General features: G+C 40.8%; 1 protein-coding gene across 1 annotated transcript in view; it reads left to right on the top strand.

Annotated features, from left to right (window-relative positions):
* PDK3 (pyruvate dehydrogenase kinase 3) overlaps nucleotides 1-18,321 on the top strand; it is a 124,704-nt gene that overhangs the window by 80,109 nt on the left and 26,274 nt on the right. Inside the window, exons 2-5 of the mRNA XM_068269967.1 lie at nucleotides 6,476-6,617; nucleotides 8,371-8,442; nucleotides 10,520-10,704; nucleotides 13,503-13,592. Coding sequence (XP_068126068.1) covers nucleotides 6,476-6,617; nucleotides 8,371-8,442; nucleotides 10,520-10,704; nucleotides 13,503-13,592 — 489 coding nt within the window. The remainder of the gene's footprint in view (nucleotides 1-6,475; nucleotides 6,618-8,370; nucleotides 8,443-10,519; nucleotides 10,705-13,502; nucleotides 13,593-18,321) is intronic.

Genomic DNA, 18,321 nt, shown 5'->3' with positions numbered 1-18,321 from the left:
ACTTTTTCGGTCAAGGGCCAGGTCAACATACTTCAGACTGCTGGGGGTCCAGAGTATACATAAAATGTTGAAAACATTACATTGAGCCTAGGTAGTGTAAACTATTACCTGTTAACGTGCAGCCCTTATGTCTCCCATTTAACCAAATCCGATGTATGCCCCCCAACACAACATGTGCATATAGTATGTCCTGCAACACAGAGGAGAACGCCATTCATGTGGCGCCCGAAGAACATCTTTTGCTACAGACAGTGAAGCATACCCAGGTGCCAACCTGCAGTCCAATGTGACCCATGTGGATCGGTGGTGCCAGCACTGCTATTCTGTATGTGGGTCGCAGATATTTAAAGGTGCAGGGGACCGCATCTACAAGTAATAGATTTTGAGAGTGGGGGGGGGCGATCGAAAAAGCCTCAGGGGGCCGCATTCGGCCCGCGGGCCTTAGTTTGAGGACCACTGCTTTAGGCAGTCCCTCACATTAGATAGATGTGGTAAGTTTGTACAATCAAGACTGTATCATTAATGGGCACCTTTACAAAGGGAACAGCACAAATTGTGCATCCAACCAATTTCTCCAGAGCACAACAAACTTTCACACTTATAATAAATGGGCTTTTCAATACAAGCTCCATTTAATGCTATAGAGAATGTAAGGAAGCTCTCTGAGGTTCATTTCTGAAACAAAACTTTAGAGGATATAGTTTTATGCCTCCTTGCAGTATCTGCAACAATTCACTATTTGGTTAATAGGCCTGCTCAAAAAAAATTAATTTTTGTATCCCAGTCTTTCTATGTACAGTCATGAGTAATTTGTTCATGCAGATACTGCTGCTCATAGCTTCAGAGTTATTTGTGCCAAATGCCTGCTCACAGCCCATGTGTATACCCACACCAAATGTAATCTACCTAACGTACATCTGTCAGCCAAACAAATCCTACAGACCACACAGATCTGGAATGTATATACCTTAGTTATTCTGGTAAGAGTTGTTAATATTTCTTTCCAACAAAAGTGGAATTGCACTACAACTGGTCATGTGACTTTGAAATATTGTTGACACCTCCTTCTCTTCGAAAGTGAGTAAGACTAAGCAGTCTGTATAACAATGTAAACTAACAGAAATCATTTTAGGCAGGAAACATTTCACATTATATTGTATTAGGCGCAGAGTGTCAGACTTCCTTTAAAAGCTTTGAGTGAAAGAAACCCTTCATTAGCAGAAGAAAAGAGGTGGATTTTGCTAACATTATAAAAATCCATCCAGAATTAGACTTGTTTAGTAAATACTTTAATCTGAGAGTTTGATTCCAAGGACGGCTATAATGTCAAGGTAATTGCTTTGCTGTTGGAAGCAATTGGTATTTAATAATGTAAGTGCAATGTGGGTTAGAGTGAGTGTTTATGCTGTGGTCAAGTCGGCTATTAAAATTGGACTTATTGTGAAAGTCCATTTACATATGTAAAGCAAATTATGGTTATTTTGTATAGTAATGCGAAGCTTATTTTATTGCATTTTTATGTCGATATCTGCATTGTTATAAACAGCTGTGTGGTAGAATGTGCAGCAGATTATGTATTCCTCACCTGACCACTATTATTGTTTTTGTGTGTTGTTGAAATGCGGATCTTTTTAGATCTGATTTTTTTTTCTTCTGCTTTGTCTTCCAAGTTTTTGTTTTACTGAGCCCCAATCAAAATGTTGCACTCAAGAAAATCTGTGCCACAGCTGAAACTGATAAATGTTTTTCCCCCCTAATACTGTTAACCCTGTATTGGCTGGCATAATTAATAGATTGTTTTTGTATGTACAAATTACAGTCATGCAGCATGTAGACTTGAAAGCTTGGTCTTTTAGATTGTGCCTGTTCATTCTTATGGAGAGGGAATGGGGAAGACTATACAGATAGAGGAACACACACTAATGGTTGACTGATGTCCTCTAACTGCCAACTGAATGTATGTAGCTTATTTGTTAGTTTCAAAATACTTTTATGAGGCACAAAGTGCCAGATTGTCAAATTATAAAAGAAGTACATACAATTATGGAGGCCCAACATCGTCTCCACATATAATAGTTCATGATACAACAAGTACAATAGGATAAGGTAAAAATAATTTGCAGCTTAATCAGTCAAAGGAGGTATTAAGATTTCAAGATTATCACATTAAGTGTTTGAGTTATGGCGATGGGATACAGTTAAACATTATACTATAAAAAAGTCTTAGGTGAAAATTTCCGGTGTCCATAGGCAATGACTGGAGCAAAAGAGTATTAGGCAGTACCCGACCATCCAAGAGCGATGTGCTATGGCCGTTGTCCCTCTGTCCCCAGGAACAGCAGCAAGGATGCAAAAAGAAGGGACCCAGCACCATCTTCAGTAATTAAAGCTCTTTTATTTAAAGCTGTTGAAATAAAAATTTAATTTCAACAGCAACTGGTCTGAGTCTATTAAGTGATAAAGATGCTAATCCTGCATTCAAAACTTTCAAAACTTTTTCTGCTGTTATGATTTGGAGTTATCACATACTTAAGGAGCACTGGCCCTTTAGTAGTCAGTGCCAAACAGTTTCATGCTGGTGGTTCTTTTTATCTATAATATATTCCTCCTATTCCCTTTATTTCCCTGCCAGCTGCTTATCTGAAACCTGATCCCCTGCTCACTTGTGTTTACAAGCAAGGCTGGGGTGACTCAGCGATTGGAGGAGAAAATAAAAAAAGTAAATGGCAAAAATGACATCACGAGTTAGCCTAAACTGTGGGCAAAAGACATGGCCCCCACCAGGAACAGAATTCTCTTCATTTACTACATAACATTCACTGAAATCAAAATGTGGACAGTACAATACATGTGTTATGTAAGTAGATCAAGTATTTATCTACTTATATATGTGTTTTTTCCCTGGCCTAGTATGGCTGATCCTCCTGCTTTAAAGCATAAGTTGAAATACAGCAAGTAGGGCAAGTAGCGACTTGAATTACTGAAAATGGTGCTAGGTCCCTTCTCTTCTAATATAGCCAGTGTCTGGTTATTATCCCCATGGGTACGTAAGAAGGATGGGGAAGCAGGTCATAACTCAATTTTGTGTTTGCAAGCCTCTGGAGAGGCCGTGATAGATCCAGGGGGCCCACACCTTCTTGAAGTGGTGGCTTAGTTCATTAATGATGGTGTTTATGCATTTGCATATGAGAGTATGATTAAGTTTATTTCAATCACTTTGGAGTGAGATAGATATGGGGAGTTCCAGTTAGCTGCAACATGAAACAGCTGCAACTATAAATTGGGTCACCTTGTGCCGAGCATAAGGGATGGAATCAAGTTTTAGACCTAGCAAGGATTCTAGGGTTGAGTAGGATATGGAACCTGGCACCCCTGGAAACATAAAGGGTTTCTAGAACTAGCTATTTTGTTTAGCCTATGAGAAACTAATTATACACAGTGCAGTAGTCTAACAGACACCTCTATATTGGTGGTTTCCATGCTTCACTGAGGCCGGGGACCCACTTGTTGTGTATTGAGGGCTAATGTATTGCTATGGGGAATTTAAAAAAAAAATCACATCCCTCAAGTGGAACCACACACATAGCGTTACGTTAGCAATAATTAGGTAAAAGAGGTGCCCTAATGTGTGATAAAAATGTTTACAAACAGTTTAAAATCGATAAAGAAATGAAGTAGCTTAACTAAATGACGAAAAATCTTTTGCGGGTCTGAGCCCGCTTCATCAGGCCAATAACAGTGCTAAACCAAATGAAAAGTCCAGCATAGGGAGCCTTAGAGAAAGGAAAAGGACCCCTTCTGCTTTGGGTCTTGTAGGAAAAGGTTTCTGAAGTGGGAGGGTTGGATAGATTTACCTGGTTTGGAAAGGCCTGAGATGAAATGATATAGCTGATGGGTTCTGAGCCATTCACTGGGGGTGGGTTGGGTCAGCTTCAAAAATTGGGACCGTAAGGGAATTGCCCCATGTACCAGAATAGGCCAACGGCCAGAAAAGCCCTTCAGGAGGCACCATGCAAAATTCTGGGCATGGAGGCCTTCAGGAAAATCAAGGTTCTGGAACAGATCAGTCATTACAGACGGTTGGGAGTGGAAGGGGGCTAAGAAGCGGGAGGCTTTCCATTGCTTGAAGGTGTTGAAGGTTGTAATGCTTTTATCCTTGAGTTGTCAGGCTGCCGAAGCGTGACCAAAGGATACCAAGAAGAGTGGATGCATGAAAATGTTGTCAAGCTTTACCCACTTTGGGGCATGGGAGTTCCCACATATTGTAGATTATTCTACCAGAAAAGGCCTGTAAAAAGTCAGGAAAAAAGATCATTAATTAGCTTAAAGCTCCTATTACATGTAATTTGCAAGAAATCCCAAATGGACCCCATGTCCTCGCTTCCACAGTTCTGGGTTTCCCCAGAAAAGTTATCAGCCGTTAAAATAAAGACCCTCAGTGAGCCACTCTCCAATACTCGTATTGTTCTCTAATGCTGGGGATACACGGTATGTTTCTGTACCGTGTATCGGCCAGCTGATAATATTCAGCTGGCCCGATCAAGCCGCTCGACGCCCGCTCGATTCCCGCCTGCGGACAATGGCAGGGAATCGAGCGCTGATAAGGAAGCGCCGGCGGGGGCGAGCGGTAATCGATCCGCGCGGACAAGCGGGGACGCGGCGGGGATCAATCCGGCGGCTAATCGGCCGCCGGATCGACCCATGTATGCCCAGCATAAGACATCCTCCATGTCACACCTTATCTACCACCACTTCCTAATCATTCACCCTGCATCTCTACACCTATGAATCCTTTGTCATTCTAACTTCTTATTCCTCTGCTGTCCACACTTCCATCTTTTAGCATTATTTCTCTTAAAGAGGAACTCCAGTGAAAATAACAATGAGCAAAAGTTTTTAATGTTTACAATAATTATGTATAGATGATTTAGTCAGTGTTTGTCCATTGTAAAATGTTTCCTCTCCATGATTTACATTCAGACATTTATCAAATGGTGACATTTTTACTGCTGGCAGGTGATATTAGTAGAGGTAGCTGCTGCTTGCTTTTTTGGTAGTTGTAAACAGCTGTTATTTCCCACAATGCAACAAGGTTTCCACAGTGTGATGTCAGAACCATGGTCCATGGTTTTAACACAATATCAGCCATACAGAGCCCCCTGATGATCCGTTTGAGAAAAGGAAAAGATTTCTTCTGACGGGGATGAAGTTCAATCTTTGGTCACGGTTTCCCTTTAACTGTCAAGCACCAGTGCACCACTAGGCGTAGAAGAATGGATATCCACCACAACCAAACCTTGTTACCTACAGGGACAGCAATTGTTCTAGGCCTAGTGTCTGGACAATGGTGCATGTTGTCTTTGCACACATGTTTACCTTTTTTTGCCAGTCATGTTTTACCAATCATTATTATAGGGCTTCATTTTTGCTTATTTTTAACTCGTATCTTTCAAACTCTTCTTCTCCCACCCCCTAATTATTATTATTATTATTATTTATTTATTTTAAATATTTATGTACAGCATAGTCTTCTATACTGCAGAACACGCAGAGAACCATTGTATAAGCCCATTTGTTTGCTTATTCTGAAGGATCTTTAGCGATCCCCGACGCTAGAGCGAACAATGAGCGCATTGTTCTCCCCACGACCCTGCTCTCAGTAAGCTACACTATTGTGCACCGCTTGTTGTTGCATCTGTAGAGCGCCATTGCTGTGCTGTCACCTGAGGGATTGAGTCCTAATCCCTGCCAGGTACATACATACATACATGTATACATAGCTTTATTGGACGGACAACAGCACAAACCAGGTTTGGATTATTACAACAGTTTATATGCTGCTCATTTTGTGACAAGAAGAATACTTTAAGTCAGGCCTGGGCAAACTTGGCCCTCCAACTGTTAAGTAACTACAAGTCCCACAATGCATTGCAGGAGTCTAACAGCCACAGTCATGACTCATAAAGGCAAATGCATTGTGGGACTTGTAGTTCTGTAACAGCTGGAGGACCGAGTTTGCCCATGCCTGCTTTAAGTCCTCCTATGCCAGTCTGCTTAAGAGGTAATTATTCAGGGTTCAAGTGAGGCAACAATACATTTTCATTAAGGGATTATGTAAAAACAATCAGTTATGATATTAGGTAAAACTAGTCCTGACCTGCTCCAATCAGAAGCTATGTAAGGAGTGTTTTGGGTCAGGCAGCAGGATCAGAATTTGTACGCAGGAATTGTTGGTGTTATTTACAGGATCTAATCAAGTACATGTAATAATGCTTTTGGAATCAGCCTGTTGGTGATGACAGCTGTCAGATTTCTATGACTGGAGTTTCCAGTTTAAACTATTTAAAACTAATTGAGACGACTGAATACCAGTTAAAGATGTTAACATCCTGTCTTAATCTCTCTATCATAGTTACAGACTAGTTTTTTGCAATGACAAATATAATTATCTAATACTGTATGTATTTTCCTTCAGGGAGGAACAATGCTTGTGAGAAAACATCATACCTTTTCTTGAGGAAGGAACTACCAGTACGAATTGCAAACACACTCAAAGAGGTCAATCTCCTGCCTGAAAATTTACTCCAAAGACCATCAGTGAAGCTAGTACGGTCCTGGTAAGCTGAAGATAATATACCTACAGTTAGAAGTTACTGTGTAAATAATGTCCACATGAAGATGCTGCTGGCTTTACTGATCCTTAGTGGCCTTCCTGTTATTGTTATTATTATTATTATTAGCAGATTTATTTTATTATAAAGCACCAACATATTACGCAGCACAGTGAGCAGCTTTCACATATTCCTGACAAGTTAGGGCAGCCAGTTAACAAAAAAATGTTGCCTTTTCCTGCTGAATTGGCATCAGTAGTGTCTAATTCATACACCTGAAGCAAGCATAATATAGCTAATCTTGTCGGATATTCCTCAGAAACCTATGATCTGTACAGCATACTTGTTCAGGATCTATGGCTAAAAGTATTAAAGGCAGAGGATCAGCAGGTAGAAAATGTGATAATGCGAATGATGTAGGCACAGTTGGTAAACGCACTCTCTCTGTACTGCTCCTCTAATCCGGTGTAATGTCAGATATTGCAGCCCGGAAGCAGCCTTCCTCACTGAGTATCGCGCATGCTCAGTGGGAAGTTAGACATTATTTACCTGAAATCTCTCCGCTTCCGCACCACGTACACTCCCGAAATTTTCATAGCTCTGTGTCGAATTGCAGCCCCCTAGCCCCACTAGTTCCCGAGATAGGTTTGCTGCAATCAGTCTCGGGAACCAGCGGGGCTCGGGGGCTGCAATTCGGCACAGAGCTAGATCTGGGGGTCCCCTCCCTCCCCTGAAAATTTTGGGGGTGTACGTGGTGCGGAAGCGGAGATATTTAGGACGTTTTACGTGGCTGCACAATTTAATGGGACACAGGCTCCTACTGCGCATGCGGGGCTGCCCATTCTGACACTACATCGGCTGTGAGGTAACTGTGAGGCAGTATATACAAAGAGGAGGAGCGTGGTGTACCTGACAAAGACCTGGAAAGCCGAAACGCACAGCTATGTCACTGGCACACCAAGTTCTGCTGCCTGCTTCTTTGTTTGTTAAGCATCTAGGACCACCAGTGCTGCTGGCTACAGCACCGTAGAAGGGGGCAGACTCTGCCAACAGGCATTCACCCTTGCTAACTGCTTATCAACTTCCTTCTAGTAACTGGAACTTTTAACTGTTAACAGATCTTTAATAAAGCTGTATAACACTTGGAATGCTCCTCCTTTTTGTATATATTTCCAATCAGCAGGACAGCCTGACAATATGCATTAATTAAAAGGAAATGAATATGCCCACCTCCATATGTCTCTCACCTTGGGTTCCCTGTAACATTGCAGTTGGGAATTATTTCCCAGTCCTCTAATTGGACAGTGTACATCATGTGATAAGACAACATAGTAGGTCAGCCAAGGGGAGAGAAGAGCTTGCTCTTCCTAATCACTAATCTGGTAGCGATGCACTTTGTGTGCATGGTAACATAACAAATGGAAATAGAATCATAAACACTATGCTGACTAAATCTTGCCACATTAATCTGAGCTAAAAAGCATATATGACAAATCTCTGCACCAAACTAATAACAATTTCACATGTCAGAGCCAGTTCACATTTGTTAAAAAAAAGTACCTGTTCAGGGCATTTTATTTTTCCCAGGACGTCTCCCAGGACAGCACCCCTCCTTGAGACTCTGCTCACCGTAGGAAGCGGATGCAAAATGGACGGATCGCATCTGCACCATGTCCATTTTGCATCTGCTCAAGTCTGGACCGGCCGTAATTCCTAAACAAGATTGAATTGATGCCATTGTATTTTAACTTCCTTACAGGTACATGCAAAGTTTTCTTGAACTTTTACAATATGAGAATAAGAGCCCAGATGAACCTGATGTACTGTATGAGTAAGTATGCTTTTTGATCATCAGTTGTTTCCTCCCTTTCCTTCTTTATTCATTGCAGTACAACATAGACACAATACAGGGCAACAATATGTATGTGGAGGTGTTTGCATTTCCATTACTAGGTTTGTGTGGTCAGCCCACATCTTTTTGTATGCGGATGCTGCCATTAAGGTCAATATAATGTAAATAGTTTGGTTTGGAGGTATGTACCTTAATGTGTTCTGGTTTCCATACATTCTGCATATTGCAATTTATTTGCTTTTACATGTCATATTTCTCTGTGCATGCATAGTAGCACATGTATAACACACACATAGTGCATTGTGCATTTTCATTCCCATGCAGCTGCACATACCTTGATCAGCCAAAACATTAAAGCCATCTAACTGACAGCTCTGATCCACAAAGGACTCCACCTGAATTCTGAAGGTGTCTTGGGGTATCTGGCACCAATATGTTAGCAGCAGATCACTTAAATCCCCTTATGTCAATTAATAATGTGGCTATGAAGGGGTATAATAGGTCTGCAACAATCTGTAGGTTGGTGGTATGTGTAAAAATAGAATTTTCATTTATGAAGTAAATGAAGATATGATCCATCAGACCATCTTCTTACGTTGTCCAGTTATGATGCCACATCACAACTGTGGGCACTTGCGGTGGTGGTCAGGGCTCAGCATGAACATTTTGATCCGTGGCTATTTGTTATCAGCCTTAAAGTAAGGGCCAGGACAGTGCATGCACAGTAGTCTATTTTTCCCCCGGAACACTTTAAGTTTGTGTTTGTAGTAGCTCTTCTGTGGGATCAGACCAGATGGGCTAGACTTCTGTCCTTGGGAACACCAGTGAGCCCTATAACCATGTCATCAGTTCACTAGTTGTCCTTTCTTGGACCACTTTTTTTTGCATATGCTAGCTACAGTATAGTAGAAACTGCAATTTTTGAGATGCTCAAGAACTGACTGTTCATTGGCTGTCTGTTGTGTCCCACCACTTGACAACCATTGGAAAGAGATAATCTGTTAATCACTTCTTTAGGCTAGCACCATATCTGCACAGCACTCAGCCCTGAACTGTCACTGGAGGGATTGAGACCCGATCCCTGCAGGGGACAGTACTTGACCATAACGTGTCTGGTTAAGAACTAGACCGTTCTTGCAGCATAGACCTTCATTGTTATAGAAAAAGTCTTCTCAGAGAGTTGTCTGCGCCCCACCCCCTTGCAGTGTGCACAGTGTGAAAATGCTGAGACGAGTAGACGGTTGCACCTCACAGAGCCCACTACTTACTCCTTTTAAATTATGTGAGATAAAACTGAAAGCAGAAATGACCCAGGATCATAGCCAAGCAGTCGGCAATGTATATTTTCTTTCATTGATTGGTTAGTCACAACCATGTGATTGTGCTTCCCTTCCATGATTGTGGTCTTCTACATGGTTTTGTGTATAGCAGAAATAGTGTAAGCCTCAGTTCAAGCTTGAGGCAAAAACGCACTGATTATTGACCAGGGATCAGCGGTGGAATGAACACTCAAATCCTATGTAAAAATGATATCTGAGGTAAAGAATTAAATTTAGTCTTACTTACCTGGGGCTTCTTCCAGCCCCTAGAAGTCATTTGTGTCCCTCGCCACAGCTCCGGTCTACTGGGTCCCACTGGCAGCCTCTGAAGGATCGCTGACCCCCAATGGTTGGGCGTCATCTGTACATGCACAAAACCCCAGGTAAGTAGAGCTAGATTTAATTATTCACCTCAGATATATAATTATTTACATTTGTACCTTTTTAACATATGCAGTCATTCACTACACTTAGTGCAACGCAAAGTCCTGACTTCCATGATTTTTCTGGATGCATTTGCCATAGATGCCTATGGTGGAAATGCATCTGCCCCAGTCCCCAAAGGATCACAGCAGTCTACAACAGAGTGGATCTTGCGCTGCGCACCCCAGCTTTACTGTTTGCAATCTGGCCTCAGTGTGTCCTGAGCCTAAGAGAAACTGATCAACTCCTGTTCTATATATAAAACAACTGTTTCAATTGAAGGTATTTAAAGCTTGCTCTGCTGACATTTCCAGCTTTTTAAATATCCTCATCCAAGTGAGGAACCGACACAACGATGTGGTCCCCACCATGGCTCAGGGTGTGATTGAATACAAGGAGAAGTACGGCTTTGATCCGTTTGTCAGCAGCAATATCCAGTACTTCCTGGACAGGTTCTACACAAACAGAATCTCTTTCCGCATGCTCATTAATCAGCACAGTAAGTAGCGTGTTTATACTTAACAACACAACACATTAGATGTGCCTCACCACACTCCAGCTGCCACTGATAAATATGTCCCATTTCTAGCCGCTGCGTTTCCTACACAGCACATTTGTACAGATTGACATTTTGCTTGTTCCATGGTAACAGAGCATGGGCAAATCTGTGAATGCACCTTTTTAAGCTTGCTTAAAGGAAACCTGTTTTTGGGAGACCTACAGAGGCTGCCACAGCTAAACTCTTTATAAGAATACTATTTGACTGGCTATCAGTGATCAAATGACATCCGTATTTCTGAGTCACTGCCTCCAAACAAAGATTCTGGATGAAAACAGAATCCTTAACATATATTCACTTTCAGCACCCAAAAGTACTGAAGGCATTTGATAAACAGAACTCTGAGGCAGCTTCCATATTTTTTGTGAGGACACATTTCTAGTCACACAACAAAATGGCTGTAGCCTCAACAGGATTATACATAGTTGGTGGGTTTTTTTTTGGTGTCACCTGATATACAGTGGAGGAAATAATTATTTGACCCCTCACTGATTTTGTAAGTTTGTCCAATGACAAAGAAATGAAAAGTCTCAGAACAGTATCATTTCAATGGTAGGTTTATTTTAACAGTGGCAGATAGCACATCAAAAGGAAAATCGAAAAAAATAACCTTAAATAAAAGATAACAACTGATTTGCATTTCATTGAGTGAAATAAGTTTTTGAACCCTCTAACAATAAAAGACTTAATACTTAGTGGAAAAACCCTTGTTTGCAAGCACAAAGGTCAAACGTTTCTTGTAATTGATGACCAACTTTGCACACATTTTAGGAGGAATGTTGGTCCACTCCTCTTTGCAGATCATCTCTAAGTCCCTAAGGTTTCGAGGCTGTCTCTGTGCAACTCTGAGCTTAAGCTCCCTCCATAGGTTTTCTATTGGATTAAGGTCCGGAGACTGACTAGGCCACTCCATGACCTTAATGTGCTTCTTCTTGAGCCACTCCTTTGTTGCCTTTGCTGTATGTTTTGGGTCATTGTCGTGCTAGAACACCCATCCACGACCCATTCTCAGTTTCCTGGCAGAGGGAAGGAGGTTGTTGTTCAGGATTTCACGATACATGGCTCCGTCCATTTTCCCGTTAATGCGATTAAGTTGTCCTGTGCCCTTAGCAGAAAAACACCCCCAAAGCAAAATGTTTCCATCCCCATGCTTGACGGTGGGGATGGTGTTTTGGGGGTCATAGGCAGCATTTTTCTTCCTCCAAACACAGCGAGTTGAGTTAATGCCAAAGAGCTCTATTTTGGTCTCATCAGACCACAGCACCTTCTCCCAGTCACTCACAGAATCATTCAGGTGTTCATTGGCAAATTTCAGACGGGCCTGCACATGTGCCTTCTTGAGCAGGGGGACCTTGCGAGCCCTGCAGGATTTTAATCCATTGCGGTGTAATGTGTTTCCAATGGTTTTCTTGGTGACTGTGGTCCCTGCTAATTTGAGGTCATTAACTAACTCCTCCCGTGTAGTTCTAGGATGCTTTTTCACCTTTCTCAGGACCATTGACACCCCACGAGGTAAGATCTTGCGTGGAGCCCCAGAGCGAGGTCGATTGATGGTCATTTTGTGCTCCTTCCATTTTCGAACAATCGCACCAACAGTTGTCACCTTCTCTCCCAGCTTCTTGCTAATGGTTTTGTAGCCCATTCCAGCCTTGTGCAGGTCTACAATGTTGTCTCTGACATCCTTGGACAGCTCTTTGATCTTTCCCATGTTGGAGAGTTTGGAGTCTGCTTGATTGATTCTGTGGACAGGTGTCTTTTATACAGGTGACTAGTTAAGACAGGTGTCCTTAATAAGGGTGAATAATTGAGTAGAAGTGTCTAACCACTCTGTGGGAGCCAGAACTCTTAATGGTTGGTAGGGGTTCAAAAACTTATTTCACTCAATGAAATGCAAATCAGTTGCTATCTTTTATTTAAGGTTGTTTTTTCGATTTTCCTTTTGATGTGCTATCTGCCACTGTTAAAATAAACCTACCATTGAAATGATACTGTTTTGAGAGTTTTCATTTCTTTGTCATTGGACAAACTTACAAAATCAGTGAGGGGTCAAATAATTATTTCCTCCACTGTATGTGCTGCCAAAACAGGAAATGTGGTACCCGGTGCCTAAGATTGATCATATTGGTTGGTTTCTAGTGGTGAAGGGGCAGTTATGTTTAGGCATGGGTGGGGGGTCAAAGTAAGGTATCGGTGGGGGTGGGAGGTGCCCATTAGGACAGGGCTTCCCTGTCCAAAATACCACCGTTTTGCAGAAAACAAACAAACATTTGCAGGTGAGGTGATTAGAGGCTTTGTGTGAGAATAGAGTTAGGTTTAGCTATAGTAATATATTGGTAACATTTATTGATGTATTATTGTTGAAATTACTACTACCTAAATGTTACTGATTTTTGCATGTACTGCAGCTTTTAAGCTTTTTCTGAATTGCAGGCAATTAACAGTCATTTCATATCACATAGCCACTTTAAAAGGAATGGTATTCCTTATCAGTTCAGCATACATGTGAGTTGCATTATGCAGTGATCAGGACCAAGTGTTTCACACTAGAATACTGATGTTTAATAAAAGAAAATACAAAGTCAGACAAAAAAATGAAACTGTCATTGGACAGTATTTACACTTTTTTTTTTTTTTTTTTTTACACAGCAATGTATGACTACCGCCAAATACACAGATGGATTATCATGTTATTTGTAAAACGCGAGTTTTATCCTATATTGTTTTGTTTGTTTTTAAAGCACTTCTGTTTGGAGGGGACAGAAATCCTGCCCATCCTAAGCATATAGGCAGCATTGATCCTACCTGCAATGTTCCGGAAGTAGTGGAAGGTAAAGTAAATCTGGATGGAAATATCTGTCCAGCATATTTAGTAAGGCAAAATGCAGTAACCCACAGCAGCCAATCAGAATCTTTGTTTTAGTGATCTGCCCTTAGCAAGCATATTATGTTCATTTGGAATTGCAGACTTTAGACTTCAGCTATCTGCCTCGGATGCTGCCTTGCTGATTAAGCTTTTGTGTGTACGACATTGACTCTGTATATTTATTAGAGAAACTAACTTGTAATGCTAGGTACACACAATACAATTTTCTGGCAGATTCACCTGCCAGATCCATTTTTTCCAACATGCCCGATCTGAATTTCGATCGATTTTCCGATAATTGTTCCGATCAATTTCCGTTCACTTTTATAGAAATCGATCAGAAAATCGATTGAAGTTCAGATTGGACATGTTGGGAAAAGACGATCTGGCAGGCAAATCTGCCAGAAAATTGTACCGTGTGTACCTAGCATTACAGGTGGGTGAAGAGCCATTCTACAATTCATATGTTACCCAGCTGAGTACAAACCCCTGTGCTCTATGGATAGTGATTAGAGACCCCCATAGCCCGCTGTTATGCAGTAAGTCTGGGCCGAGATACAAGATTGTCTCATAAGATAGTGTTTTTTTTCTTTGGACTTCTTTAGAGGAGAGAAGCCACCATCATCATCATGGAAAATGCATTACCCAGATCCACTTAAGCTTGTTTATTGTATAACTCGACAGTGATGACTTTAGTGGTACATTGTCAAGACAAATTTTCATTGAAGTTTCCACTATAAATTTAAACTTAGTTCCTTTAGTATAATTAAATATAGGCATCCCTTCCTTCCTCTGGTGAGCAGCAGAGTACATTTGTCTTTTTCCATTGTGTGCTTGTTGGGCCAAGTCAGATAGAGCTCTAACAGGTCCCCTAATACCCCAGATGATTGCCAGACTACATGATTTACCTGCAGTGGTTTAATACTATTTATTAGTATTGTAATACTACGTGTGGTATACAAAACATTGAGCTCCCGGGGATAAAAGTGCTAGAAAAGTACTATTGCCTAAAACTGGGGCTTCCAGGCTCACTGAAACGGGAAACATACAGGAGGAAGAAATGACTATCTCAGATATAAAAGTGTTGGGTCTTGTGACTTCAACTTTCACTGTGATTGGATATGAATTTTCTTACCACTCAATATAATAACAGTCTTCTATAACAGCAGCTCTGTATACCATATTTCCAAAAGAATATCTAAATAGATAGATTGATCAATCTAGACTAATGGAATTAAATTCAGAATGTATTGAAGTAAAATTGAAAGTTATAACAAAATGGCTGCCTGTGAGCAATTTTGCCACACTCCCTTTGCACTATATATTTCTCTTATAAGACTGGTTCTCTTCTTTCACATGTTTTCATGGGTTTGGAAGGTGCCGATAGGAATGATTTGTGTTGTCTTGTAGATAAGAAATGGTTGGAGTTAATCCCAGAAGTCTAACTAGCCTTGAATTATAACTACTGCTTAAATAAACGCCTCTGATAATACTTAGAAACTGATCTCATCTACTCATATGTATTCATTTATGGATGTCCAATAGTTACCTTAGATATCTGTAAGGACCCAATCAGGGTCGAAGGTAGGAGGAATAATTAAAATATGTAATTTGGAGTATATAATTGCTGTTCCAAGCCTTCCTCGGCAGACATTTTGTACAAGACAATACTTTATCTCTGCCGAGGAAGGCTCTGTACAGTAAATACACCTATACTGAACTTCCAAAAGATTGGTGATATTTCACAATAGTATAAAGACCATAACTAGTTTTGGCTCCTTCCAGTAAAGCAACTTTGCTCAAACATAGGAAGACCCTCATCTAGTTTAAATGTATCTCACTTTGTGCCTTTATTATTTTATATTGTTCAGCTGCATTCATTTTGCACCTCTATTGGGAGCAAACTAGGAGTCCCATATTTTTCCCATACTTGTCTGGACGTCTGCAAATAGGCCTCTTTTACAGGGGAGGCTAAACACTTGTCTGGCAGTCCAGCCTCCAATCTGCTGGCCACTAAGCATCTTCCGACTGCCATTTCCTGCAGTTTAATGGCAACGTTTGTAATACCACATGTCAGCGCTTGACACCTGATGCAGTTAACTGACAGCAAAGAACTGCATCATGACGCATCTGAGTGCCGCTGTGCTCAGATGTGACTTATTTAGGTGGAGCCACTGCTGTGCCTGTGCCAAACACTAGTAAGTGCCCAGCTGATGCACAGGGGCAGCCTTCAGCCTATCCTGTGAGGCAGATTTTGCTAAGTTTTTCCAGAAAGCAATCGAAGGTGAATCTGAAGCTTTCCATTTAGGGACAGTAGCTTCCCCACAAGTATAGAACAATATGCCAACCAATAACCTTAACAGTCGTGCTTGTCAAAGGCTGCTGTGGGGAGCTACCTTAACCACTTCACAGCTCCAGTACAGTATATCTACTCCCCTGCAGACTTCATCTAACCGCCCAGGGGAGTAAATATACGTACTCCCGCTGCTACCACTACTGTAAGCGCTCCCGCTTATTTGTGCGCTCGTTCAAGTTGCCATCTGCCCGCCAGGAGATCAATGAATGGGAAAGCAATTCCTAATCATTGATCTAAGTCCCCGTAGCAATTATTGGCGCCTTTTATGAGAAGCTGCACGATCATTCTAATAAATAAAAGTTTACCATCTTCAGTACACTTCCTGTAAGCATACATATTTTGCTTACAGGACGTATAAAAAAAAAAGACTGAGGCCATCTTGTGGCCAAATAGTAAAACTACAACTAAAAGTATTTTTTTTAAATGCAGAGACCTGTTTTTACATTTTAAATTAACCCCTTACCTCCCACACTCCCCAATAGTTACCAACATTTATTTTTTTTGTAAAAAAAATACAATGAAATAAATTTACAATTATAAAAAATGCATAAATAGTTTTCTTAGGGACTGAACTTTTTTAATATGTATGTCAAGATGGTATAATACTGTTACTTTATAAATTATGGGCTTTTTATTAATGATGGATGCAAAACTGAAAAAAAATGCATCTTTATTTCCTAATAAAATATTGGCGCCAGACATTGTGATAGGGACATCATTTAAATGGTGTAATACCCGGTACAAATGGGCACATAAATTACGTGGATTTTAATTATGGTAGCATGCATTATTTAAAAATTATAATGGCCGAAAACTGAAAAATAAGGATTTTTTTCCAATTTTTTTTTATTTTTCCATTAAAAAACATTTAGAATAAAATAATTCTTGGCATAATTTACCACCCAAAGTAAGCCTAATTAGTGATAAAAAAAACACATTTAACACATTTCATTCTGATAAGTAGAGATAAAGTTATTGGCAAATGAATGGAAGGAGCTGAAAGGTGAAAATTGCTTGGATGCTGAAGGGGTAAAACCCCTCAGTTGTGAAGTGGTTAAGTTTCCTTAAAAGGAAGCTGAAGTAAGAGGTATATGGAGGCTGCCATATTGATTTCCTTTTAAACAATGCTGTTGCCTGGCATTGCTGCTGGTCTCTTTGGCTGCAGTAGCCTCTGAATCACACATCTGAAACAAGCATGCAGCTAATCACTAGTATTGTTCAAAAAGGAAGTTAATATGGGAGCCTCCATATCCTTCTCATTTCAGGATCCTTTTGAGTTATCAGTTACCTTAATCTTCCCAAATAAATGTGGCTTGTCCATTTGGATCATGTAGCTTAAACAGTATGCAAATGGGTTAAATAGGCCTCTTGTATGCCACAACTTCTTGCATTCGATGTGCCTTGATCATGTTTAGGGATGAGCCAGGAGCTGTATTCTGTGAGGGGATGGGGGGTTGACAAAGACTCTGAGGCAGATACTGCTTTGCTCCAGTCACAGTATTTACCAGGAGATGGCAGTTGAAAGATCAACTTTGCACAAACACAAAAAGTGACATTTTGACATTTCCTTTCTCTCTCAGAACATGATGTTTCATGTAAGGTAAGCTCTGTAGGGGCTGCAGTGAGGAGGGTAGAAGACCACATAGATTTAAAAAGTGTGCCACAGTAGTTTTGGTGCCAGAGAAAGCCACTAGTGGAATAACTGTAAAATTTAAGGATATTCCACTATTGTCCATGCCTAATTCCGATAGAAAAATATTGGTCATTTTTACAGATATTTTACTTATTTTATTAACACCTAAACCTGTTCTTATATGAGCCATCCCTCTGCTGATGCCTTACCCTAATATACCCCCTTGGCACTAAATTTGATGATATTTAAAACTAACCCTAACCTGTTCTCATGCGAGCCGTCCCTCTACCGAGTTCTAACCCTAACTGACAACTTCCCTACCTGCCTCAATTCACGTCAATATTCACGACTCCTCCACTGCTAAATTCATCGGGCACAATCCCAAATTACTGCCTGGGCGCCGGCATAGGCACAGTTATTGCAGTCTGTGGGGGACCGATTTTACTGCAGCACCGCTGGTGCCCAAATTACCTGCTTCAAAATTAATTAATACTGTTACATAGACAACTGGAGAAAATGCAAGGGGGGTGGCATATCAACCAATCAGGTTTTAACTGTTAAAAGAAGAGTTGATTGGCCTCTTTGTGAAATGTATCCACTGTTTTAATATGCTATGAATCCTTTTTGTTAAGTCTGTTTTTAAGGCCAAATTTGAAACATGAAAGGGGAATGTCTTCGATAGCTACAAATTAATAATGCCATAGG

Source organism: Hyperolius riggenbachi, chromosome 2 (genome assembly GCF_040937935.1).
Source record: "Hyperolius riggenbachi isolate aHypRig1 chromosome 2, aHypRig1.pri, whole genome shotgun sequence".
Lineage (NCBI taxonomy): Eukaryota > Metazoa > Chordata > Amphibia > Anura > Hyperoliidae > Hyperolius > Hyperolius riggenbachi.
Note: the sequence above shows the minus strand (reverse complement) of the source record. Positions and strands in the feature narration are given on the sequence as shown.